At 47.0% G+C, this 25,702-nt stretch overlaps 1 protein-coding gene across 2 annotated transcripts in view; it reads left to right on the top strand.

Moving 5' to 3' along the window:
• Positions 1-25,702, top strand: part of cdkal1 (CDK5 regulatory subunit associated protein 1-like 1) — a 239,643-nt gene that overhangs the window by 89,251 nt on the left and 124,690 nt on the right. For both annotated transcript variants that reach the window (XM_086156022.1, XM_086156023.1), the window contains exon 8: positions 7,672-7,775. In XM_086156022.1, coding sequence (XP_086012148.1) covers positions 7,672-7,775 — 104 coding nt within the window. The remainder of the gene's footprint in view (positions 1-7,671; positions 7,776-25,702) is intronic.

The following is a 25,702-nucleotide window of genomic DNA, read 5'->3' on the forward strand; positions in this document are numbered from 1 at the left end:
AACCGTTATTATTCGCCCAATTTTGCTCTCCATGTTGCCCCCTGTTGTCTTCCTCCTCTTTTTTTTGGTTGTTTTTCACTGTGACGCTCGAGGAACCCGGTGCAGATGCTCGCATCGCACTCATGCACTCAGAAGCCCCGCCTCCAAACATCACTGCCTCTGAGAAGGCATTACTAATAATGTCCTGGAATTACCCGGCCGAACAATTCAAAATTGGCTAATAACACAGATTGAGAGTTGATGTATGAAAAGATCTACTTGTATATAAGAAGAAACAATTTAGCAGCTTTAAATGAACAACAGCAGCAGCAGCAGCAGCAGCAGTCGTCTGTGGGAGTGAAATCACAGTCATTGATCAAAGCCTGTTTCAGTAGTGTGTGTGTGTGTGTGTGTGTGTAAAACCGCTGCTTGTAATTCATAAATTGATGTATCTCGGTTGCAAAGAATGAATGAAATTATTTATTGAGGACTGCAGATGACCTGTGCTTCACAGAGAGCAACGTGGTAACCGAAGATATTCCGAAGATATCGTGTGTGTGTGTGTGTGTGTGTGGAAGATAGCGATACACCTGATGGCACAAAACACAGATGTTCAAAGGTAACATGTCCAGTTGAAATGAAGTGAGTCTCGCTGTCGCCAGTCTGTTCCGGCTGAATCGTTGGAAATATTGGTCAACGGCACAGCAGTGAAACAATAAAGCAGAAAGTTAGAAAGTGATGTCACGACGGCATATTCTTGAATTTTTTGTCGAAAAATTCGACTCGTGGAAACATCTGGACCGACAATTTCGTCCTAAGAGCTGCGGTTTCACGGAAGGAATCCAAGCGAGCGCTCGTCGTACACGGGAGAGCCGTTTCGGCCTCTAATTGAGCTCGATAAGCCGAAGTGGCGACGCAGCTCGGCTGGCCTTCCCGCCATGAGAAGCTCACCGAAGCACCTTTCAGAAGCTATCTCTCACAGTGTCTCCTGCTGTAGAATACTGAGATTACTTGGCCGCGCAGTTCTAATTGCGCCTGCTAGCCGCCGCGCTTGTCGATTAGCCATGAGGTTAATTATATCCCCTGTTCGTGACTGACAAGTCTTATCTTGGCAACTGCACTCGCTTTAAATTTGCGCAGCAAGTCTAGCAGAAGAAACCCGGCTCAAATAAGAGGTGAATCACCCCCGAGAATTCAAAGCGAGTCCCGCCGTCCAATCAGAACGGTCGGCGGCTCCCGCGGCCCGGACGACCGAGAGCCTTCGCAGACCTATCCGGCCGAGTGTTTGACAAGCCCGACAATTAGATTTCCAAAATAAAACATCTGCCCCTGCGTCCCCTTCTCCCCTCACGCAAAACTGAAAAATCCCCATCCGCTCGGCGACTGCGCTTCAGTCCAAAACTAAAATTGATCCCATGATTAGAATTTAAAACATTTGGCTCCGCAAATGCCACATTTGATATTCACAATGGGATTCGACTGTAATTGGCGATAATGGCGTTTGACTGGGGCAATTATTGCCTTATAACGTTGCCACGGCGAGCTATAAATCATCGTTTTCATTTTGATGCTTTTGCCAACCGCTCCTCGGCCCATCTTAAAATTGAAAAGGAAGGGCAGCGATAGGTAGATGGCTTTCTAAACCGGCTTTGACTTTATCAACTTGTTTTGTAATAGAATAAGAAACAAAGAGGACATTCTTAGCCTGTAACAATGAAGTGACTGATCTAGAAAAAGCAGTGTCTCGAGGTCTGCCTACAGACAAAACAAGAACTTGGGAAAACACTCGCTGTTCCTATGCAGACGCCGGACTGTGGTTTCACACACAAACACGCTGACATGCACGTGTTGCCGCCGCACAGTCAAAACAAGCCGGACTGTTGTAGTAGTAACTGAAATCTAAGGTCGACATGTGACATTTTATGAAACGCAAGCACACGCACACACACAGACACACACACACTTACACGGTAGTTTCAGTTTACAACGTTGGGGAAACAAGGCGACAAAAAAGAACGGACCGGGTCGAATGCGACGGAACGGGCATGAAGGCACAATCGGAGAATGAATTCCCCGACACCTTGTGTCAGTCACGCCCGAAATATCAATAATCAATGGAGTTAGCTTCCGAACACTTCTTCATGTGTGATGGTCTGTTGAGGAGCCGCAAACTGAAGATGTTGCATCAGCCTCTTTCGCGCCGCAGGAACCTTTTGCAGTTCCTGGGAGGTCTTCGGGGACTCTGACGAACTCTGACCCGGGGATCTACGCTACCGTAGGAGCTCATGTGACGCAGGTGCTCAGCGATCGGTGGAATTCATGACCAGATACTTCTTGCAGCGCGCCAGTCGCTGAATCACATGTGGTCAAAGGTCAGCTGGTTTCTTGCACGTTGTGAAGAAATGCACAGCGCAGAGGTCCAAGCTCTTCTGGCCTCGGAGGCGTTCAAGGCCTGGCATGTCAGCCAACACAAGTACAGAGTTTGCTAAAAGTGGAGGTTCGAAGCCGTGCGGAAAGGCAATAAAAATAAACTTGGACACATCACATTGCGGGTGGTTATTCTTCCCGCCGTGGATGCCGAGGCAGTTTGCTCTCCGTGCGACTCTCCTTCGCGTGGGTTCGGTTTTGAATGCGCGTCATTACTGCCGCGAGGACGCCAACCTAACAGGTTCCCCTGGAGGGAAACCTCTCGTTGCAGCTCGAGGCCAAAACTTTGACGGACCGCCGCGAAGTAAAGGGCTCAGGCCTTGGAAATCCCACCTGCTGGCAGCCGGCTGGCGAGCGGCGCTCACCTCGGCCCGGAAGGTTCCTCCGGTGCGGTGCGGAGGGCCTTGCAGGAGCGCGAGGGACGACAAACTCATGTCCCGTTTCGATAATCCCCCACTAATTGCCTCGACGTCTTCTGGTCCATTGTGCGGGTCTATTTTTTTTCCTCGACTCCACATTATTCCACAACCTCCACTTTGACTTTGAGAAGACTCTGACAGCAAACTTACAGGCTTGAAGCTTTGTTCAGCCATATAATGGCAACTTTAAGATTTTGTTTGCCCCTATACCCACTCCACCCCTCGGCTAGTCTGAACAATAAGTTCAATGAATAACCTTGATTTACAATTTGAAAAGCTCATAGATTTGCTCTCGCAGTTCAAGCTTTGTTTTAGTAATTGCATCCTCAAGCCGGCTCACAAAAGAACCCCCCGTGAACATTCGCACACCCGCGCACGGGCCAATTTGTTTGTACATAGAGCAATTTTCTAATTAATGTGTAGGCCTCAATGCTTATCATGGAGAAAGCCCTTTCCTGCTTAACTGTCTCCCAGGCTGTGTCTTTAAGATGCTGCACAAGGGAGTCCTTCCAAAGAAAACTGCTGTGTGTGTGTGTGTGTGTGTGTGTGTGTCGAGAGGTTTGCATGCATTGACAAATCTCAGGGCTTTCCTTTCTTTGTTACTTTTCTCCAAGACCGCCTCACAATAGCGGCCGAGACACAAACACACACCCGGGAAGTTGCCTCGCTCGCTCAGACGCGGCGATTAAATGTACAATTGTCGCGCGTGATATATAAATATGATAATATAACAGCTACGTGGCTCATTTAATTAACCTCAACAAAGAAGAGCAGAGAGATGTCCATGCTTTTGTTTATTCCGCTTCTTCTAAAATGTTATTTTTTGGGGGGTTTTATTTCTTTAAAGAGCAACGCAAGTCCGATTTCGTCCGACATATGCGCTCGAACGGCCGAGCGGCGTCTCGGCTTCTCGCGGTTCCTTGGCTGTCGGCCCCAGAGTGCTGACTAGTTGTCGCAGTGTGTTTGGGCTGACGGGGACGTCGAAACCGCTAATACGTTGTTGTGATACCGGACAAATGTTCAGCAGCAGCACACTGACACAGTCACATGCACAAGTAGGAATAATTGATGCAAACACGTACGCACAGACACACGCCGGCGCGAGCAGACCACTGACTGTCTCTGGAGATTAATGTTGGTGTGATCCACTCAGCTGGGCCTGATCACATTAAGATGGATGGACCCCCCGGTGTTGCATGTGTGTGTGCGTGTGTGTTGCATGTGTGTGTGTGTGTGTGTGTGTGTGTTCGCTCGCCGGGTCCCATCTGTCTCTGTTTTCTCTACAGCTAGGTTTTGTGACCCGGCTGCCATCTTTAGAGCCCTCAACTGGGATAAGCAATACTCCGAGAGCGGAAGATTGATGGATAGATGGGAAGACAACTGTATTATATTTTCTTTGTCAGTTTGCTCTGCGGCTCCATTAAGAAATAAAAAAAGAAAAGAAAAATCCTCCAGGCATGTTGGAAGCTCTTCAGAAGAAGGCTATGATAAAGCTGCTGTTGCAGGTGTGTCAGTGGATGCCAATAAAAAGGTCCGGCATGACTGCGGGGTCAACAAACATCTATTTATTTGTTTAAATATCTTTGTATTCATTCTTATGGAACATAATATCATCATATCGGCGGTGCAGCGGTCGGCGCCTCCGCCTCGCAGCAGGAACGCCGCTGGTTCCACTCAGACCATCTTGCTCCGTGGGTTTGCATGCATGGGTTTGCTGCTGGTTCTCCGGTTTCCTCCGATGGTCAGAAACTACCGGCAGGTGTGCAGGAGAGGGTGAATGAATCTCCAGCCCGAGGTGAACCCTGCCTCTCGCCCGATCTTCTCCTCCTTTGGTCTTTTCCCTTCACGGTCTCCTCAGCCAATCCACCTTCTCCATCTGACCCTCTTCTCTGGATCCTCCTCTCTCACCACATCCATCCAGCGTCCGTCTTCCAATATATTGACTCTCCTTCCTCTGTCCACGACCCAACCATCTCTGATCTTCTCTCCAAAACATCTAACGTGCGGTTCCTCGGATGGACTCATTCCTGAGCCTCTCCATCCTGGTCACTCCCAAAGAGAACCTCAACATCTTCATCTCTGCAACCTCCAGCTCTGCCTCTGTCTTTTGTTCATGGCTTTGTTTTTGGGCCGTACCCCGCCTCTCGACCAGTGACACCAGGGAAAGGCTCCGGCATCTTTGCCACCCCGACTGCTGGATAAATGATAAACAAATAAATCTTTTTCAGGGTTCGTCGGCTTCCGAGCCCGTAACGAGGGCCTAATAAAGTGAGAACAGCTTTATTGAGAATATTTTGAAAGAGCGAGTTAAACATGTATACCAGGGGCGGGCAAACTATGGCCCGCGGGCCACATCCGGCCCGTTGGTCTTTTTAATCCGGCCCGCTAAAGATCGGTACACAATTCATACTTGACGCGGATGATTGGATGGCAATGAATGTTGGAGCTAAAACAGCAGATTGTTTCATTTTTGGTGCTATTTGAGAATTTTCCTGAGCGGAATGACACAGATTGGTTCTGTGATTTAGTCTGTACGGTGGACGTACTGACACGCATGAACAAGCTGGACAAAAACGGTTTGTGCAAGAAATGCAAGCAAAGTTCAGAGCCTTCAAAACTGAGCTGGTTTTATTTTAGAACTGCTAACAAATGCGTTGTTTTCTTTTTTACATATGCATTTTATCTTGTGCTGACCTGGCCCGTCTGGCAAATTTTAAAAATCAGTGCGGCCCCTGAGCCAAAACGTTTGCCCATCCCTGATGTAAACTGTGGGCTAAAGCCTCCCTATTTGCGTTGGCCCTTCAACTTAATTATGAAATACAGATTCAAATGTTCTATTGGTTAACAAAGTCTCTCCAGAGATTCTCCGCCGCCCGCTGGCGTTAACAGGCACAACTTGTCTGTGATAATGGCGAGACATTGAGATGCTCAACCGGTTAATGTGGTTTAATAAGTGGCTTCACATCCTCGTGGAGCTTTGCAGGCGGCTGTGTTTGCAGGACTTCCCAAGGAATCTCTGCCGTCGTCCGAATGCGGTGTCCGCTCTTGTAATCCAGCGTAGTTTGACGGCGAGCTCCCCCATTCGTTTTCACGCCGTCGTGGTGAATCATCACTTCTCAACGAGAGGAAGGCCGAAGCTTTGAATCATTTTGCGTCCGAAAGCACGCTCCCTGTCTATTTCTGGCCGCGCTGCTCCGCGCCTCATAAGTTTGTCAGCGTCGGGTTATTTTGAACGTTCGGAGAAAACAGAATTTGACATGCGGTATTCCCCTCCGGAGACGTCTCCCAGGCAATGCGTGACCGGCCAGTGTGACTCCTGACGGTAGAACGCTACCGTCTGTCATAGATCCCGCAGCACCGCTTTGTTTACGATGCCGGGAAGAATTCGGCTTTTGTCGTGTACCGTTCCAATGATTATCGCCGTACACATACAGAAAAACGCTAATGTCTTACACTTTGTGTCTCCGGATGAATGCGACGCGGTCTGAAAAGACACCATTGTGGTTTTAACAGAGAATATTTTTAGCCGCGTGTGACTAATTGGAAGCCATAATGGAAACCCGGCGGAGTAACATTCGCTGGCAGTTTTCTCCTCGTCGGCAGCCATTCATGGACAGCTATCAAAATAGCCCCTTCATCCTAAACAAAGACTTCCCAAGAGTTTATACCAAACCCAGCCCGTTCAACCGGTGGGATCTGGTTTTGATTTCCTCCCTCTTCTCAGCGCAAAAATATATTTTTTCGTTGGCGTGTTTCTTCCCCTGCGCTCCGCCCGGCAGCCCGTTTGAATCGAGCCTCTGTTTTTGCAAAACAAAACATGCGTTTCGTGGGATCTTTCCGTGACCCGCCTCCGACCCAGACGCCCGTTTTGGGTCTCAATGTGTCTCTTTGACCGAGTCGAGCTTCTGACTCCAGCCGCCGTTTCAGAAAAGGCCTTTCTGGCTGCATTTCAACCCATCAGACGGGAATTTCAGGATCACTTTGCTTGAAACACTTGAAACAGTAACGTCAACAGGAAAATGCGTGCTGGATAAAGTGCTTAATGTTGAATGGATTGCCTGATCCACAGGTTAAATATAATGAATAAATTAGTCTAATAATATAAAAATAAATTAAAGTAAATACAGTCATTATTAGAGTCGAGGAGGACGGGGTCGTTTTATGAGAAAAAGGTTTTCTGTATTTTTGTTTTTATTTCTTTTTTTAATCTCTGGCAGTTACACACTGTTTTGTGGAGGGAGGACTGAACTCCAGCTCCTTAATGTCACTTATACAATAAAAATTGAACTTCGGTTCAGAATAACTTTTATTCCCATTCAAATTTCACATGTGACAAAATATACATCGGCGTGAAATAAAATTGCATTGGTGATAAAATAGCAGCATTGTTGTTATGTAAGGTACGATAAACATGTAATGTACTGCTGTTTATGTATATACAGGACCGGCTCAGAAAATTAGATTATTGTGATACAGTTCTTTATCTTCTGTAATGCAATTACGAAAACAAAATTACTTGTCTATGATATTCTAATATTTTGAGATAGGACTTTTGAGTTTTCTTCAGATGTAAGCTATAATCAGCAATATTAAAATAATAAAAGGCTTGCAATGTTTCAGTTGATTTGTAATGAATCCAGAATGTATGACATTTTTGTTTTTGTAATTGCATTACAGGAGATAAAGAACTTTATCGCAATATTTAAATTTTCCGAGACAGTCCAGTATAGATTTGAAGGCGATTGCCCCCCCAATTAAATACAAAAAAAAAAAGTAGAATTCTCGCTCGTATGTCTGCTTTACAACAGAAACCTTACCGACACTGTGTGTGTGCGCGCTTTCCCAGGTGTCTGAATGCGTGCACGTACTGCAAGACGAAGCACGCCAGAGGAGATCTGGCCAGCTATCCCATCGACGAGCTGGTGGAGAGAGCGAGGCAGTCCTTCCAGGGTGAGTCAAACCATTGCAAGTACATTTTTTTGTCCCTTAAAAGCAATATCGAGTTCAATTAGCTTTAAAATGATGTTTTTGTTTTGGTCAGTCAGCTACATTTCCATGTCCGATCATGCCGGCATCACATAATGCGTGGGTTTTGTTGTGCATTGCGAGTGTTAGCTTGAGAGTCCAGCTTGTAAACTCTGATGTAATATCTTAGCGCTCACTCTTCCTACCTCTCACCTTTTTGTGCAAAGTCTCCGTGTTTCCTCCCAAGTCCTGAGTTCAGTTGGAGACGGGCGAAAGGTCCCGTGTCTCCATATGTGGCCGCGGCCATCAGTGCAGGAAGAGGCGGTTTAGATAAAAAATGAATGACTGCATTTAACCAACAAATACGTACGCGCATCAGTGTAAAGCACATACACTCTGGAAGCTGATGTTCTCTGTCGCGTGCCGCCTCTCTCTACAAGCCCACGTGTCACAGTTCATATGTTGGGTTTCTTGGGGCCCCCGCAGGGCCGGGGGCCCCAAGAAACCCAACGCAAACCTTCCGCCTCCCGGCGTGCTGGCATGAGAGGGAAAACAAAGATCAGCGCAGCGAGAGCATTACCTTTTGCATAGCAGTGTGATTCTCTGCGGGTTTTCTATATTAGTTTTTGTGTTTGCGTGATTTTGAAAGAGACCGTTCAATCAGGGTGCGCGTGTGTGTGTGCGTGTGTGTGTGTGTGTGTGTGGAGAGGGAAGCGGGGGGAGGGTAACACATGTTGATGTTTTTGTTCTTGGGTAGAAGGTCCGGCCAGTTGGCGCCGATTCGATGCCAAATGAACAGCTGTTGTGCCCTGGCATCTGTTCCTTAAGAGTCGACTCCCTGCTCTTCAGCCGCACAGCAGGCCGGGCCTCAATTAGAGCCCCGGGCGGGTCAGTCAAGGGCAAGTCTCTGCACCGATAGCTCCAACTTCACTCCCAGAACATTCAATATCTGCAGGATTATAGGCCATTTCTGGCTTCATTTAAGCTCCGCCATAACTGTCGAGAGAATGGGTTATGCAGAAAAGTCAGATCTAGAAAAAGACTAATAAAATATGTCAGAATACGGGAAAAAAAAAATGAAGGTTCAGAGAAATTCCCATTTATACATCATTTTAACCAGCAAGAGTTCCAGTCAGTGTCGAGTGTCATCGTGGTCTCAGTTGAATTTTGCCTCGGCCGTCCGTGAAGGTCTCGGTTGTTGAACCCAAAACATTTCGATTTGATACGAGGCAAACGGACGCCGTCACACCAGCCATAAAGTGTTAATCTGAATTAGCGCTTGCATGGCTAAATAGAGTCTAAACTTGCTTTGACAAGAATCCTAATGGTTCAGGTAGGTTTTTGTGCACACAACTCATCAGTTAATTGCGTGTAGCATCTTGATAACCATAAATATAGGATTCCCTTTAAGAACCTCAGATAGAAACAAAAGTATATTTGCTGTTCTAGAAGAAGGGCTTATGCAGTGTGTGTGTGTGTGTGTGTGTGTGTGTGTGTGTTTGTTGACTGGTTGCTGACTCACTGCGTACGGCTTTAACCGCAAAGTTCCACTGTATGTTCAACATGTGTGCGTGGGATTGAAGGTCACGCCTCGCAATGCGATTTCTGCTGTTTCCTCTCCAGTTCTCTCAGTTAATCGGCTTATTACACCTGTGACGTGAAATGGCAAAAATATACCCTTGACAAGGAAGCGTCTTTCCAACTCACGTGCAGAACTCTTTAAAACAGCTGCATGTGCGCAGCGGCCCGGGGGTGGGCAGTCAAGGGCAAACTCACCAGCTGGCCAGGCCGCGCCGAGTGTATTCGCGCACTTGCGAAACACACGACGGCGCGTCGGGACGCGCTAACAGTATTTCGAAGGGAAGCGAGGAGTTTTGGCTCGGCTTCGTTCTGGGTAACCGCTGCGACTGTTCGGGTCGGGCCGGTCTGGCCGCGCTCCCTCCTCAGATAATCAGGTAGCATCTTCTTGCGATGTTTTTCTGAATTCTCGGTAGCGACATGAACTCCGATCGTATTAGTCGACGCATGAAACGTGAAGAATTAGCCGCGGTTTCATTTTCCTCCGCGTGCTTCACTTACTCCACGGACACCTTTAGAATTAGAGTGGTTTCCGCTCGGCGAAGAACGCAAAGCAGGAACTTGAGCTCGGAGGTCAGAGCAAATGTGCGCGCGTGTGATCCGTTAAAACTGCGGAAGCGTGATTGTTGCAGACGGTTAGTAGTTGTTTTGAAAAGTGAGAATGAGGAAGCTGGAGGTTACTGCCTGTCATTGTGCAGGAGCAGGTGGAATGAAAAACACGGGCGGGGATGAGTTTTCAATGTATTTAGTTTCCTCATGTCGTCTTTATTATCCCCACGTGCGCCCAAACATCCACATCCACACGTACCAGCACATGCACACGAATTGGAAAAACATGGACATTTAGAAATGGCAATGTGGCGAATTAGGACGGGGAAATCATCCCTATGAGGACGACTGCGAAATCCCTGGGAAATTGGTGTGCACGTGCACAAACACACACACACACTCAACCGGGTTGAACTTATATCTAATTTGGAGTCGATTCCTCGGCGTCCCCGAGTTGCTTCATGCGAACGTGCGTGTGAATGGGCGAAAATACAGGGCGTTGAAAGATTTTTACAAGGGAAGACGTTTCACCAACATCCAATCAGAGGACGGCATAATTATCTCGACAATATTTCCAGGGAGTTCAGCACGGCAGTCGTTGCGGAGTCCCGATACATAGGAATACAAATGCGGACCCAGTCACGCGATCGCACCCCGAAAACCCCTTCGGGTATCTCAAGCAGAACCCGTTCGTAATACATGTATTTTTTTTTAACAAGTAGAACCATCTGGCGCATTTAGAAACTCAAGGCAGACAGTTTATTCCATTGCGTATTTTCATGAGGTTTGAAATCCCATCACGGCTGCGTGGAAGCCCCCCCCCCCCCCATCCTTCTAGCTGTATTAGCCATATTTTGCTTATCTCAAACAAATTGAACCTCACAAATAGACCCTGATTTGATTTGCTGTTTGATGCCTGTTGAATGGAGGGAAGAGAAAAGAAAAAAAGCCGCAAGCACGAATGCTAATTTTGATTGGCCAGCCAGCCAGCTTTGGGGGTATTTGATTGGTTTATCTCAGGGAACTTTGAAAGGATTTATGGGATTTATTCAAATGCGATTTTGAGGTAAATAGCTCTCTTTCCATCTGGAAATAAGAGAGAGTGAGTGAGCTTTTAAAATAAGCTGAATTATTCAAATGGATGAATGTATAATTTTTTAACATCAGAGAGGATTGTTAATGTATGCAGGTAATGGACGCTGTGGATGTCATTGGAAATGACAAGGCTCTGTGTGTGTGTGTGTGTGTGTGTGTGTGTGTGTGTGTGTGTGGGGAGCACAGGTTTTATGTGATATGCTGGAAGAAGGTGCGGAAGTTCACATTTGTTTTTTCGCAAATCACCGCAAACGCACATTTATTTGTGGTCTGAAAGTATTCCAGAGTGGAAGGATTCTCCTGTGGTTCTCCTCCAGTCTATCAAGCAGGAGTCTGGCGAGTTTAGCCGGGACGCATTCGGCAGTGCCCATCTCGGGGCGGTGGGACCGGATGGCCGTACATTTTGATAAATCCTAAAGAAGAAAGAATCCCATTGTTGAGGCCGAGCGGCAGCGGCGGGCGCTGTTCCGACCGGGCCGAGCGTTCACCGTGACCGCTAGTAAAAATAAGTCCAAAACGTGGCTGTTATCATTCCATGAAAATGGTGTTTTCAGCTCGAAAACGACGGGACCTTGAGATTTACACCTCGCAGCGTCACCTGTTGAGAGAGGACTGAACGGACAGACGCGGACCGAATTATCCGGCAATGAATCCACGCCACATTTTCAATATCCCATCTAGGAAAATCTGCTTGCAGAATAATAGTGTCCAGATTGTCCAATCTATAAAAAAAAAGAAGAAATAACTCCATTAACACATCATTCCTCCACCTCAAAGAATGTTTTAATGAAACTTCCTTTTCCTCCTGCACGGTTCTAATCACAGTGAAGATTGCAAACAGCCAGCAGGCTAATAAATGAAATCCTGTCGTCTTAGAATAGAGCGGGTCTGCCAGGCCCGCCTCTTCCTGCGATCTGTGGCTTCGCGGGCACGTTGACCGCCGCTTCCTTTTCAAAAGAAGTAGCATTGAGCCCGACTTGTACCGGGAATACGGAGATATCGCACCCATCAGCCGTTCGGGAGGTCCCTCTTTTGCCACCAAACAGTGGTGGGCCATTGAGGCACGGGCTTCATCGGGACTCTGAAGGTGTTCAGTTATCATCTGGCACCAAGCTAGAAGAGGAAGGAGCTCCAAAGACCAGACGCACCTGCCGAAATGCAGAGTTGGACCGACGGGGGGGGGGGGGGGGGGGGACCATGAAGGCCAACAGTTTGAACTCATCATGTTCCTCAACTATTTTCAGATGCATTTTCATCCTTGCATTGTCACAGGAGAGGAACCACTATTTTGGAGATGCTCTTCAGCCCTGGAAGGTTACAGACATGCTGGCCCATTTTTAAAGGAATAAAAGCGTCCGCTGTTTATTTAAATATATCATCACTCCTTAAATCAGAGGTGAAGATGTTGAGGGTCTCTTTGGGAGTGACCAAGATGGAGAGGATCAGGAATGAGTCCATCAGGTGTTTTGGAGAGAAGGTCTGAGATGGTTGGGTCATGGACAGAGGATGGAGAGTCAATATATTGTTAGATGGATGCTGGAATTGGAGCAGAGAGAAGATGGATGGATGTGGTGAGAGAGGATATGAAGGTAGTTGGTGTGAGAGAGGAGGATCCAGAGAAGAGGCTGAGATGGAGGAGGTGGATTCACTGTGGAGACGCTGAAGGGAAAAACCCAAAGGAGAAGAAGACTATCACTCCTTAAATAACTTCTTGATAGCAGTCAACATTTACTCATTAATATCGAACAACAGAAATGCACGTTTGTGCCACAAGTAGCCAAAAGTGAAACATCCCTTCTGTTTTGACAAATTCGCGTTTTTTTTCGTACTTTTGTCAGTAATGGGACGCCGGGCCGTTGGCTCTGCCGCCGTTTGGCGGAAAATGAGAAGACCTACAGAGGAGGTGGGGAACTAGAGGAACACATGCTTGTCAGATGGAGATCCATGTAAATTTAACCAGATCACTCCCAAGGAAGCACGCGGGTCGTCGTCTGTACCAACTCATCCACTCTTTGCTTTAATTGTCAACAAATCCAGAATTCATTTGCGGGGCGTCGCGTTGGCGTAGTGCTTCCGCCTCACCACAAGGAGGCCGCCGCTGCTTCCACGGCAACGGGAGGCCTTTCCGGGTTTCTCCTCCCGCGGCCCAAAAACATGCTTCATCGGAGACGCCGAGGTGTGAATGAGTGAGAAGGTGATCAGGTGTGTGTCTGAATGACGAGTCCGAGGTGAACCTGTCGTTATGACGGCAGAGCGAAATGAAACGATAAACGAAAAAAAAAAAAAAATGAAAATGAGTGAATAGTTGTTCATTAATTATTATTGTTTGTGTATTTTTAAGGTTTTATCATTTCATTTTGCCCTGCCAGCAAACTGGCTGTAAGGATTTTGGTCCCTGTGCTGTGGCGACAAACATCAATAAATAGCTGAATGGAAAAAATAACATCTAAATGGGAAGGAAAAGGAGACGGCAGGCCGGTCAGATGGACGGCGCTGACAGGGCGAAGCGTAAAAGTGAACTCGTGGTCTTCAAACCCCAACCGTTCCTGCCACCTTGTCATTTTAAATTGTCAGTGGGACTTTTTTTCCCCCCTTCCTTTCCTTCTTTTTTTTTAATAGCCCTGACCAAAACAGGAGGTGACACTTCATGGATAGAGACACACTGCTATCACTCCCACATGACACACTCAGTTAGTGTGTGACATGCATCCCAGCGTTCGCGGCACAGCTTGCGTTTGAGGCTCCCGCCGAGCCGGAGACGCTTTCCGTCGGTAGCGCCGACAGCCGCGCGAACGCACAACGACTTAGCATTAACGCCGAGGTCGCGATAAACAAAAACACCCGCGTCATGACGACGATTTTTTTCCTTCGCGCTCCTCATTCGCTGATTTAGTGGCATCACGGTGGAAACGGAGCGCGCTTTACCTTATCGACATATTTAACCCGCTTCTGTCAGCCTTTCTAAACGACTGATGTCATCAGCGTCGAGCACAAGTGAAATGACATCACTTAGCGTGCCGGCTTCAGCTGGATGACATATGACAGATAACCTCAGATAGACGGACGGATACACGGGGCGAGCTCGCCGGCTGGCTACGACTTCTCTGACAGGTGTCAGCTCCTGTTTATCTTCCCCGCCGCCGTTACGTGACACGCGGGCCGACAAGGCTGCCGAAGTTTGCCTGGAATTATTCTCAATGGGTCAGTGGTTACTCCCCTCGCTTGAGTGTCGTACATTTTGATGCATTTTGAATAACACTTCAAGATAGATTACTTGAGAGGTAAGTTAACCCCCTGACGGAGGGAGGGGCGACGAAAAAGCGGTATACAGTTTAAGCGTCTTGGTTTATTTTTTACTTTTTGCAAACGGAACAATATTCGGGATATTATAAATGCACTGCGAACAGCGCGCTCTAATTTGTCTCTTATTGATAGGGAGGCGGCTGATGAGTGGAGAGACGGAGATATCGATAGGCGTGCATTGATTATGGCCGAGTCCCCCACCTTGCGCTGCCTATTGGAAGTAACATTTGGAAAACTGCTGACCGTGCAGCACAAATTTCCTGTATGCGTGTGGACAGAGTCAAAGTCAATATCTTCTAGGAAAGCTCTCCCGAAGAAGCTAAAAATTGATTTTTTTTTTGGACAGAATATTGCTCAGGCCCTTATGACGCTGAGATTTTTCATACAGAGTGAGTCTCCCCATGTGTGACTCCGGCAACAGTTTTTCATCACCCCCGACGTCGTGCGGCCGATCAATTGGAAAAACCCGCCGCACTTACACACATGCACTCAGAGCAAATAGTTTAGATAAACGTCAACGCAACCACGGCACCAGACATTGATATTTAATTTATCCCTGGATTCTTGTGTGATTTCTTTTGCAGTGAAACATGCTGACTGGATGGTTCTTAGAATCCCCGTTCTGGTTCAGCTTCGCAGCGCCTCGGACGTATTATGGTGAAAATTCAAATTTTAAGATCCGTAATTACACGTATCTCCTATTTTCTGCCTAGAGCGGGAGTAAGAAGGTGAACATTTTCGCCGTCCCGTGCTCCCACGTGAAAACGGACTGTTGCACGTGAACGGTCGATGGTTGTCGTAAAGATGCTTTGACCCTTGTGGATCCAATTCTAGTTCTCGGGTTCCCAGAAACAAAAGGGTGACTTTGCTAAATATTAGCTGGACCATGGAGACGCACTTAAGGTCACGCTTGGATTGCGGTGAAGTTTTTCCCCCACCGACATTCAGGGGGTAGTGAGTCGCACCATGGCAGGTCTAAGATTGGCATTAAAAACATTATATGCAAGACAATGGAGGAATTGACTCACTTATAATTTTGCTGTTATTATACCTCACACCTGCCACCTACTTTTTACTTCTCTATATTTTAGACTACTCTCTGTTTGGCCTAGCGGTGAATTATTTATCCTTGCACAGGATAAATTGTGAGTTTCTTATTTTTTTTCTGGCTCGACAAGCTCTAACCACAGCGGCAGGAGGGCCAATAGAACAATTCAAAATAGGCTGACCTGGTCTGCGTGCTCTTTCCACCATAGACAATATATGTATACATACATATTTCTGTATGTAATGTATTTTCCACACCATAAGGAGCACCAGATTATAAGGTGCACTTTCAATGAATGACCTATTTTATAAAAAAATCATATATAAGGCGCGCCGCATTATAAGGCGCATTTAACAGAAGCTACAGTAGTGGTCAGGGTTGTGTTATGCATCCACTAAATGGAGCTGCGCTAAAGGGAATGTCAACAAAACAGTCAGATAAGTCAGTCAAACCTTATTAATAGAACACAAACCAACGTTCTGACAACTCCGTTGACTCCCAAAACAAGTTAGTCATTCACAATACGGTACCGTACGTACCGGTAGCTCTTACAGCTATTTGCGTCGCCTTTGTTCAAACAATGTATTTCCAACTCCATTTGTCACCGTTCAAAACGTTTCATAAAACGAAAGCACCAAGACGGATCGCCTCTAAATTCATTGATGTTCATGTCGCTAGCTAGCGTTGGTACCTTCATTCGCATGAGACTGTAAAGATGCTTCTACTTGCTGCTCTCTGTTCAACAACCCACTGTTGTCCTTTAACTGTAGCCGTCTCGCTTTGTTCCCTCGGAAACTCTGTTTGGCCTTCTTTACTCGGCGCAGGTCATCGCGTCGCCTCCTCCACTTTTGCACCATTGATTCGTTAATGTTGAATTCACTGGCTGCTGCTCTATCCCATGTTCTACTGCGTGACCGATCGCCTTGAGTTTAAACTCTGCTTGCCTCTTGAAAGGTACCATTTTGGGGTCTTTATATACACACAAGTGGTGGGACTGGAATTCCCCTCTACCGTTTTTAACGCTGCTACTTCGGCGACACGCACACAGACACACACACACACACACACACACACAAATGGAAATGAAAATGCACGCTTGGCGCAGTCATATATCCTAGCATGCACCGCATGCTACTTCTTCTACGGGAGAAAATGGAGTCGCGGCTGCTTCCCGTAGTTGCAAGACCTCTTGCAGCTCAATATTGATCTATATATAAGGCGCACTGGATTATAAGGCGCACTGTCCATTTTTGAGATGAAAGGCTTTTAGGTGCACCTAAGTGCGGAAAATACGGTATATATATTTATACACATATATATGTATATATTTATGTATATATATATATTTTTTTTAGATATACATACATATCTGTATATAATATACGTGTGTATACATAATATTATATATATATACATATATATGCTTTTTTGTTGCTTTTTAAAATTTTTTTATTTCCCCCTAAATGTCCACGCCATTGCTCATTTTTGCTCAGTTTCAAATCCACGTGCACACGGACAGAGCCTTCCGTTCATCCTCTACGCTCACTTTGCATGTAACTTTGTATGTTTTGGGGAGCTTGCGGCTGCGTAGCAGTACCATCAGGAGTCCTGGGGTGGCGGTGTTGCACAGTATGCTCAAGCTTGACCGGCGAAAGGAGCACAGAGGAAGGAGAAGATACAACATCGGTATTTTTACGGCCGCACAGGTTTTGCACTTTCTCATTCCCGGGGGACGAAAATGAATTCTTAAAAAGAATATGTTGAAAAAAAGGAATATCAAAGCGTTTGGGTGGGTTCGGATCAGCTGGAGAAATCCTGCTGAAATAGGGATTTACTGGATCAAATGGAAGTTAAATAGGGAACAAACCTTTGAAACGGAGGTGATCTTCCACACTCGGGCCCGAGACGTGGACGAGTGTGTCGTCTTCACTCTTAAAAAGCGACCGGTCCTCCTCCTCCCCGTCGGACACATTTCCCTCTCGCTCGTCGTGGGACTTTAGCCGTAGGAGCTGCGTTCATTTTCCCCGGGCGCAGCTGCCGCCTCACCTCCAGCGCCACTCATTATGCATGGCCATGGTGCCCATTGTGTGTGTGTGTGTGTGTGTTTGTGTGTGTGCACGTGCTTCTCCCGTGTTTGTTAGTTCATCATTAGAACGGGACCCACCATAGACGAGAAGACCTTTTTTCCCTCCCATTCTCTCTTTCTCCTCACTAGTTTCATCTTAAAGTTCAACCAAAGTATCGTTGTCCTTCATTTTGCTTCTCTGCCCGTGTCTTCTTGTTTGACCTCTTTTCATTCTCCCCATTGGCCAGACAAAAAGGCAGCAGAGGGTGGTGGCGCTGGCGGTGAGTGTGTGTGTGTGTGTGTGTGTGTGTGTGTTTTAGTGTGCGCGTGCACTGTGATTTAGTGCCAAGCTGGCAGCAAGAAGAGTGAATAGGGGGCCCCTTTCACACAAAGAGAGCATGGGATACAGACACACACACACACACACACACTCACACACACACACACACACACACACACACGACTGCACTCAGTGCCAGACTGCAGGCCACCAACTGCACACCTGGCATGCTACTATTATGTCACCAGTGTGTGTGTGATTGTGTGAGTCCAGCAGACACCATCTGCTCCGTCCTCGTTGAACTTGTGTCCACACCTTTCCTCGCCGCTTGTTCCACTCGAGCATATGAAACCGGCTACTTGTGTGTTTATTGCGCGTGCACGCAACACCTTGTCGCTAAACACCTCGAGCGGCGCGCGGCCGTACGGTTCGCCCGACGCCGTGAAACAGCTGCTCCTCGCCGTCGCACTTTCGTCGATGCCGTAGGAACACATTTCTTCGTCGGAAGTGGTATTTGTAGCTTAGCGCTGGAGCAGCCCTCCCGTAATCAATAGACCTCACAAATAGAACGAGTTTTTCGTATCATCTTTGGCCCCCCCCTCCCAGCCCGGCCCCTTCTTTTTCCTTCTGTCACAACTCTTTTTTGTGTTTTCATTAGTTTTACTTTTATTTTTTTCCCCTCCCTTCCTCCCTGCTCTCGCATAAACGCTGCAGCTCCAGTGTTTTCGCTCCTGGCGGGGGAGGGGAAGCGGGGAAGGCCTGATCGCGGCCAATAGGTGGCAGTACAACACTTGCGTTCAGGCCGGGACCATGTGCTCCGCTCCCCGGACTTGTTATTGTCTCGGAAGCATGTGCAGCTGCACACACACACACACACACACACACACACAAAGTCAGTCTACATTTTGCCGTACTCCTTCATCCCATGTGAGACATGCCCTTCCACTTCCTCCCGGTTCGTTCCAAAACTAGACGGCGCTCTCCTTTGTTTTTTAAGCCTTTTTTGAAACCGTATGTGACGATTGCTCTCTTTTTCTGTGACTCCCACATTTGGCTTTAGGTGGGAGGGGAGAGGTCGGGTGGGAGGGCGACGCAAAACTGCACGCTTTCCCTGATATTTCATGTTCGGTTACATCATATGGACTGAAGATGGAAAGAAGATGTGATGTGTGAATTACGTCATGTACGTTGTTTCATAACTCCTCACCTGTCAATCACACGAACAGAAAAGTCATGGGCCTTATTTTTTTTTTTCCTATGTTTATTCCTTTTCCCTTATTTTGTCACCTCAGCTTAACCAGCGCTTTATTTTAAATTCAATTTTTATTTCTCTCTACTCACTGTTGTGAGTATGAAGAAGCCTTTGCACTCTGACGGGTTCACAGCTCTTTCTCTCTCCTTCCTCACGGAGATAACAAATTGCACGGCCGCGATGTTGTTTCCATAAACCCCACTGAGTCGAAAGAAAAAAGAAAAGAAAGGAAAAGAATCTACAAGTGGCTCAAGTCCTCAACTTTGTGAGCTTTGAAGTCTAGACCTGGATCCCGGCAGGCCGGAGGAGGGGAGATTAATTGGGCCATTTAATCTACGCAGTCCCCTGTTTGAACCCTCCCTGCCCGTTGGCCGCGTCACAAAAAAACAAATCCTGATAGATACCTGCAAAGATTAAAGTTCCCGCGGCACAGAATCTCTCCGCCCCCGCGGATTTCCACCGAGACGACCCCGGATCAGGCGGAGGTCGCGGGTGGGACCGGCCCGGGATTTCAGCGGCTCACGGCGGAGAACTGATGACTTCTGAGCGAATGTTTGAGACGCTCATTCCTCCTTCCTGCTGACATCTCTCCTGTGAATGCGCTTCCCTTATATATATATATATATATATATATATATATATCATTATATGACGATAGTATCAAGTTGACACGATGGTGGATCAGGCCAAAACTGCAGAGGCGGGGAAGAGATAAAATGTTTTACTGCCAGAAACCTCAGTTCGAACCGTCACCATATCCCTGAAACCAAACTTGCTAAGTGTCGGAAAGGAGCGGAGAACAGCTGTGCAGCAGCGCGGGAGGGAAAAGCACCGGACTCAAAAATAACTTGCTAAGTCGCTGATAAATAGCAGCAAAGACACGCAGTCGACAAGATGAAACCAACCGTCTGCCAGACGTACGACTAGACGGGCCTACATATAGGAGTCGGTCCGCTCCATCACCACATGAGAGGGGGGACACGTCATCGACAAACACTAACAACAACATGAAAGGCTCTGAAGTATGAAAAGGTTTATTTCAATAATCCTTAAACAGCAGCCTGTCACCGGGGATATTAAAATGTAACACATTCAGTGATATAATGGGATTGAATTGCTTGATCAGGGCCGTCTCCGGCGTCCCCATGACGCGTTGGACCGGCCCAAATAAGGCCAGAACACAACAAATGCTCCCTTTTTGCCACTTAGGCGACCCGTCAACGGCGAGGAACGTCACAAAAAGCAAAGCGCCTCCAACCCATATCCCCAGTTCTGCCGTTGGCACGAGAAACAAATCGTCCACGCCGCCCAGAGCGTCTGCACGAGGGCCGCTAGCAGCTGCAAAGGTGCGGTCGGTCCACAACCGTCACACTGCGTTCTGTGGCTGCAGGAGTGAACATACCTCAGCTACAGTACTTGCTTCCCAGCGAGCCTCTGCACCAGCTCATGCACTTTTTTTGCATTTATATCCAAAGCCCCTTTCAGACAAAGCAGTTCGGTTTGAATTTGGTTCCAGGAACTTGCCTCCTCCTCCTTCTCCTCCGGAGGAACCTTTTTAGTTTAGCATTCCCGCGGGCAGTGCCGGTAGGGGCGCAAGCATCCGAAGCACCGAGCTCAAAAATCAACCACCAAGGTAGACGACACCGACACCGTGGAGACCGAAGCTGCCATGCCGTCGGTGTTCTGCATGGTCGTAATAACATTGGACTGTCAGACCGGTTGAAGTGTTTGTATCTTCTCCCTGCACTGTTTCGCCATGTTAACTCTAAGCTAACTCCAGACTTATTTTGGCCAAAATGGTAGCCGTTCCTCTGCGAGCCCAGGAAAGGCCTCGGTCACGTTTTGTTGCCTGAGAACAGCTGCCTGGTGACCTACATTGCCAAAACCAACAAGTAGCTGGTTTTTAGATGTGGCTGATGAGTTCCACCAATCACCTCTATCTAGAAAGCCCCCGTCTCTGAGGTCCAAGTTCCCTTGTTCCTCTCCCATCTGAATGTTCTTGCAAAGGCTTTAGAGGCTACAAAGAGTTCCTGTGTCACGGCTGAAGGTTTTTGGACATCAAAGAGGAAGATCCTTTTTATGCGTTTGGCAACTCATTGGATCCCCAACTTCCTCGGTACTGACGGCGAGGTAGCACAAAAACGATCAAAATATTCCAAGTGATTTCTGGTCAAATTGTGTTTCCGAAGAGGAAGTGTATTCCTGAGGCCGCTCCGCCTGAGCCGAATAATTTCAAGACGGGAAAAAACTTGTGGCGAGGGCGTTCGGGAAAAAACAACCCCTTGATTTCTGCTCCCGGCAGGAGAAATCAACATTAGCGCCGACTCTAAATTGGCTCTCTGGCCACCTGATGAATGAAAGTCCAATATTCATTGTCTGTTTTGTCCTCGGAGCCGCTCCCGGGGGAAATATGTGGCTCTGTAAAGAGCTTTCACTCAAGCGTCGGATAAAAAAACCCTGAAGACATTTACCAACTGTATGTCCAAGTAAACTTTTGGTCAAAAGCAAATTCCTAATAAGCGTTCAATTATTCAAACATGACGGGGTAATAGTCGCCATTACTCGGTAACTGACTGGTAATTAATTGGACCCACTCGTCGATGCTGTGATCAACCGGAGCCATTAGCCGTGAAAGAGGGGAATCAAAGGGAAAACAAAAATCTTTGCAGAGCATTGAAATTCCTCTTAGCGAGGAGATGAAAGTGAGGAGGTGTTGATCAGGTGTCAGACGTGTTTTAGCCAAAACCCCCTGCACCTGAACTTTTTGCTTTTTTTTTTTTTTTTAACTTTTCACTCCGAACGCGACAAACGGAGATCATTTCTTTTTTTTTTTTTAATTCAGTGACATTACGCAACTGTCCCACTTGAGCTGCGCTGTTTGTCTGTTTTCCCGTCCGAATCCATTCATCACTTAACTCCCAAAACGCTCCCAGTGACGTTTTTTCCAGCTCTGCTCTCCCTTTCCTTCTCTTTCTCCACCGCATCTCCTTTTGATCTTGCCTCATTTCACATCAATTCCATCTCCTCGGTTATTTTCGTCCTTTTTTCTTTAGTCCTAATCAATCATCCTCAGATCCGGTATTGGAGTGTATAACTTCATTTATTTTTTTGTTTGTTTTTTTTTTTTTTTCCTCAGGTTTTCACAAAAAAAATAAATAAAAATAATGACGGCACATGATAACTCTGTACTTATTTTCGAACGTTTTTTTTTTTTTGTTGCTCTCGCTCCGCGTTGATTTACCATCTGATGTTGAACCGCCATTAGCATAGCCGCATTGATGTGGATGAATAAAACATGGAGCGCTGAAAAAGGCTAAACCTCACTGCATTCCACATGTAAACCATTAGCAACTCCCATACAGTAAGGACGGGGGGGAGGGGGACCCGGCCACAAACTATTAACCCTACAGCTATTTACAACCGCGTTTCCCATCTGCGCGCTGTCCGCAATATACTCCCATTGATTCATAGCGTGATGGGGCTGTCTCTGAAAATGCAAAACTAAATTATTCACACACTTTACTGAATTATCCACCGGCGTTAGTCCGTGTCTGACACAAATATTTACACGTTGGTGACTCCAACTGGCGTTGAAGAGAGTGCCAGTCACGTTCCTCTGCCATCCATGAGTTGAGATTTTGGCGACTATTTTACAGAAGAGAATAGTAGAAGTAGCTCCGACGCAAAAATAGTAGAATTCGATCCACCCCGGAGTGCGGAGGGTGAAGATCCGGGTGGAAGGATGCTGAGGTCGGCGCTGCCGGGCAGGAGGTCCGCGGGAAGCGGGGAGGAGGTGTGAGGATGGAGTGCAAAGAGGACGTGAAGTTAGTTGGCGTGAGAGGAGCGTTGGCAGGTGATTGGCTGCTTCCGCCCCAGAAGGGAGCGGCCCGGAGGCGCACGACGACAACAACAACAGGATATATAAAAAATCATATATCATTTGCGTGCGATCTAGAAAGAAGGCCCGCGTCCCCTGCTGTCTCTCCGGATGTTGTGTTTGTGTTTTCTGTATCCGTGGCTCCGCGGAGGGTTTTTTTTCTTTTTTTTCTTCACACACCCCGCAGGAACCCGTTCTCACATCGCGGACCACCCTCGGCTACGGCAACCAAGACTGGGTGTTGGTTGACATGAAAGTGCTATGGGGGGGTGCAGCTGATGCACGCACACACACACACACACACACACACACATATGGATGGCGGCTGAGAGAAATGTTTGGAAATACCGGGCACTATTAAGAATGTCATCTAGTAAAATGTTCCCTGGAACTGTTTTGACTCGGTCACCCCGACGCGCTCCAGGTTACACACGGCCTTGTCTTTTAGCAAACACACTTTGTTTAGTCTGGCCGGATCCGAAACATATTCACTCGGCGGTGCCCCACTTTTTACAAATAAATATCACACCAACATAAAATCCCACACATTGGATGAATCCGTCAAAATAGTATATTGTATGTTAGCATGGTACTAATTATATTTTTAATTCATTTATAAATGTATTTTTGCATTGACATACATCCAAGGCTTTTTTTTTTTTTTCCCCAACAGATTTTTCAATTTTTTTTCAATATATTTATTTTAATTGATTTTTATAAATATAGATTGATAATGGCTTAGCGATGAATTTGATGATACACAATTTAAAAAACAGCAATGCTAACACTTATATAGGAGAACTCACAACAGCTGCTGTTATGTAGAACTGGTCCACACACACACACACACACACACACACACACACACACACACACACACACACAGTGGTACAGTCTATTGGCCTTCTGTTGGACACTGGCTTCCAGTGGCTTCCATGTATGCACGGTGTTACAGGTTAGCTTGCTGCGTGTAGAACACATAAAAAGTGTGTGTTAAAGCGCACGTTGAAGCTCTTCGGTGACCCCGCAGGTCAGCAGGCTTTTAGTGCCCCGGGAGAAACTCTCCAAATAATGATCTCATCCACAATCGTTTATCAGACGGCTTTTTATGGACGATAAGCAGAACACGCAGGGGGCTGGAAATTGTCAGCCGACCAATTAGAAGACGGTTTACTCTGATTTACTTCTGATGGACTAAAGCGCTCCCGCTCACCGGATGGAATCGGTCTGCTGTGGGAGGCGTGCAAAAACGCATAAAAGTTCAAAAGCACACACACACACACACACACACACACACACACACACAGACGGGCTGAGATGGACGGAGAAGAGAAACCCGGCGACTCGCTTCCCAAACGTGATATCGGCGATAAACAAAATGATCTCCGCCTTTTGCTCCGAGTCGTGTTTTGACCGAGACGGTCCGGTTTTAATTCCGCCTGCCGTCCCTGTTCCCTCAGAAGAACTTTATTAACCGCTTCACAGCGTCTGTTGATAACAGGAGTAATATCAAGCTACTCCGAGGTGACTCTCTCTCGCTCTCTCTATAGAAAGAGTGTAGAAGAGTGAGATTGACAGATGCTTCAGACGTGCTACAGATGAAGAAAAGCAGCAACGACGGAAAGATAAGAGGCAGCTAATTCAGTGTTGTAACATAAAAGAGGAGCTTATTGAGGCCCAGATAGAAGATACATTACAGATGGGAAGGCAGAAGGGGAAAAAGTAAACTGAATATGATGGAAAATCAGCTGTCAGCCCATTCATGAATGACTTGACCCTGAGAGGGTCACACACACACACACACACACACACACCCGGTTACATGTCCATACATGTCTGCTGCATGCACGGGCATGTCATGATCCTGCAGCCGGGTCTGCTTCTCGTCTGACTCCTATGTCAGTTTGGCATGCTGGTTTAGGATTTTGTGTGTGTGTGTGTGTTTGTGTGTGTGAGGACTGGATTTGATACTTGAGAGTAAAATCAGTTTGTTTTGTTCTTGTGTGTGTGTTTGTGCGTGTGTGTGTGTGTGTGTGTGTGCGCCGATATCTGTCTTTAACACCAGTAAATGTCATTCCGGGTTTTCGTCTGAAGGAGCTGCTGAGTGTTTCTGCCTGACGAGACGGCCCGTCCGCACATCTGTCACTTTGGAGAAAACGGCGTCACTGATTGGCTCCCGGACCCCCGGCGCGCTAGGCTCGCGTGTTTGTGCTCTTCTGGGGCCAAAAGCATCGCCGTGGAAAAAGAAAATCCCGACCCTCCTGGAATCCATGCGCGGGTGCATGGGATCGCTCTCCACCTTTTTTAGCTTCTGCAACAACGGCTTTGACTTCTCGGGAAAGATTTTCCGTAAACGCGCTTCTGTGAAAGGGATCCCGTGCAAAAATAGAGGTGGCTGATGCTAGCTTTTATCACTCATTGGAGAGATTTGCTGGAGTTTAGACTTTTGAATGAAGAAATGATCATAGAAAAGGCTTTTTGGCTCGTGTGGAAGCTCCCGCGCTCATGAAATATGCACATCTCAATTACGGCGATGTGCAACATTTTTTCAGCCGAATGCATTCGGAGTGTCCGGTGTTTCGGGACGTGCACGTGAAGGGCGTGCAGCTTTGTCGAGGGGATGTCAGGGTCAACGGGACAGGAAATTAAGAGGCGGTAACGGAGAGGATCTGCAGTATCCGTGCGCCCGGCCTCGCCGTGTCTGCCCGTGAACCCCGTAAACAAATGGCAGTCATTAGTCCGAGGCCTCGAAACAGAATTTGCCATATGTTTACATAAAAACACAATATTTACATAATGAAATTATGTTAACAAATCCGCTGACATCCATTAGCGCAAATATAATGTGTTATTCCATTTGCAAAT

Source organism: Fistularia commersonii, chromosome 11, assembly GCF_037954325.1.
Source record: "Fistularia commersonii isolate RoL2024-O1a breed Wild chromosome 11, RoL_Fcom_v1.0, whole genome shotgun sequence".
In the NCBI taxonomy this organism is placed as follows: domain Eukaryota; kingdom Metazoa; phylum Chordata; class Actinopteri; order Syngnathiformes; family Fistulariidae; genus Fistularia; species Fistularia commersonii.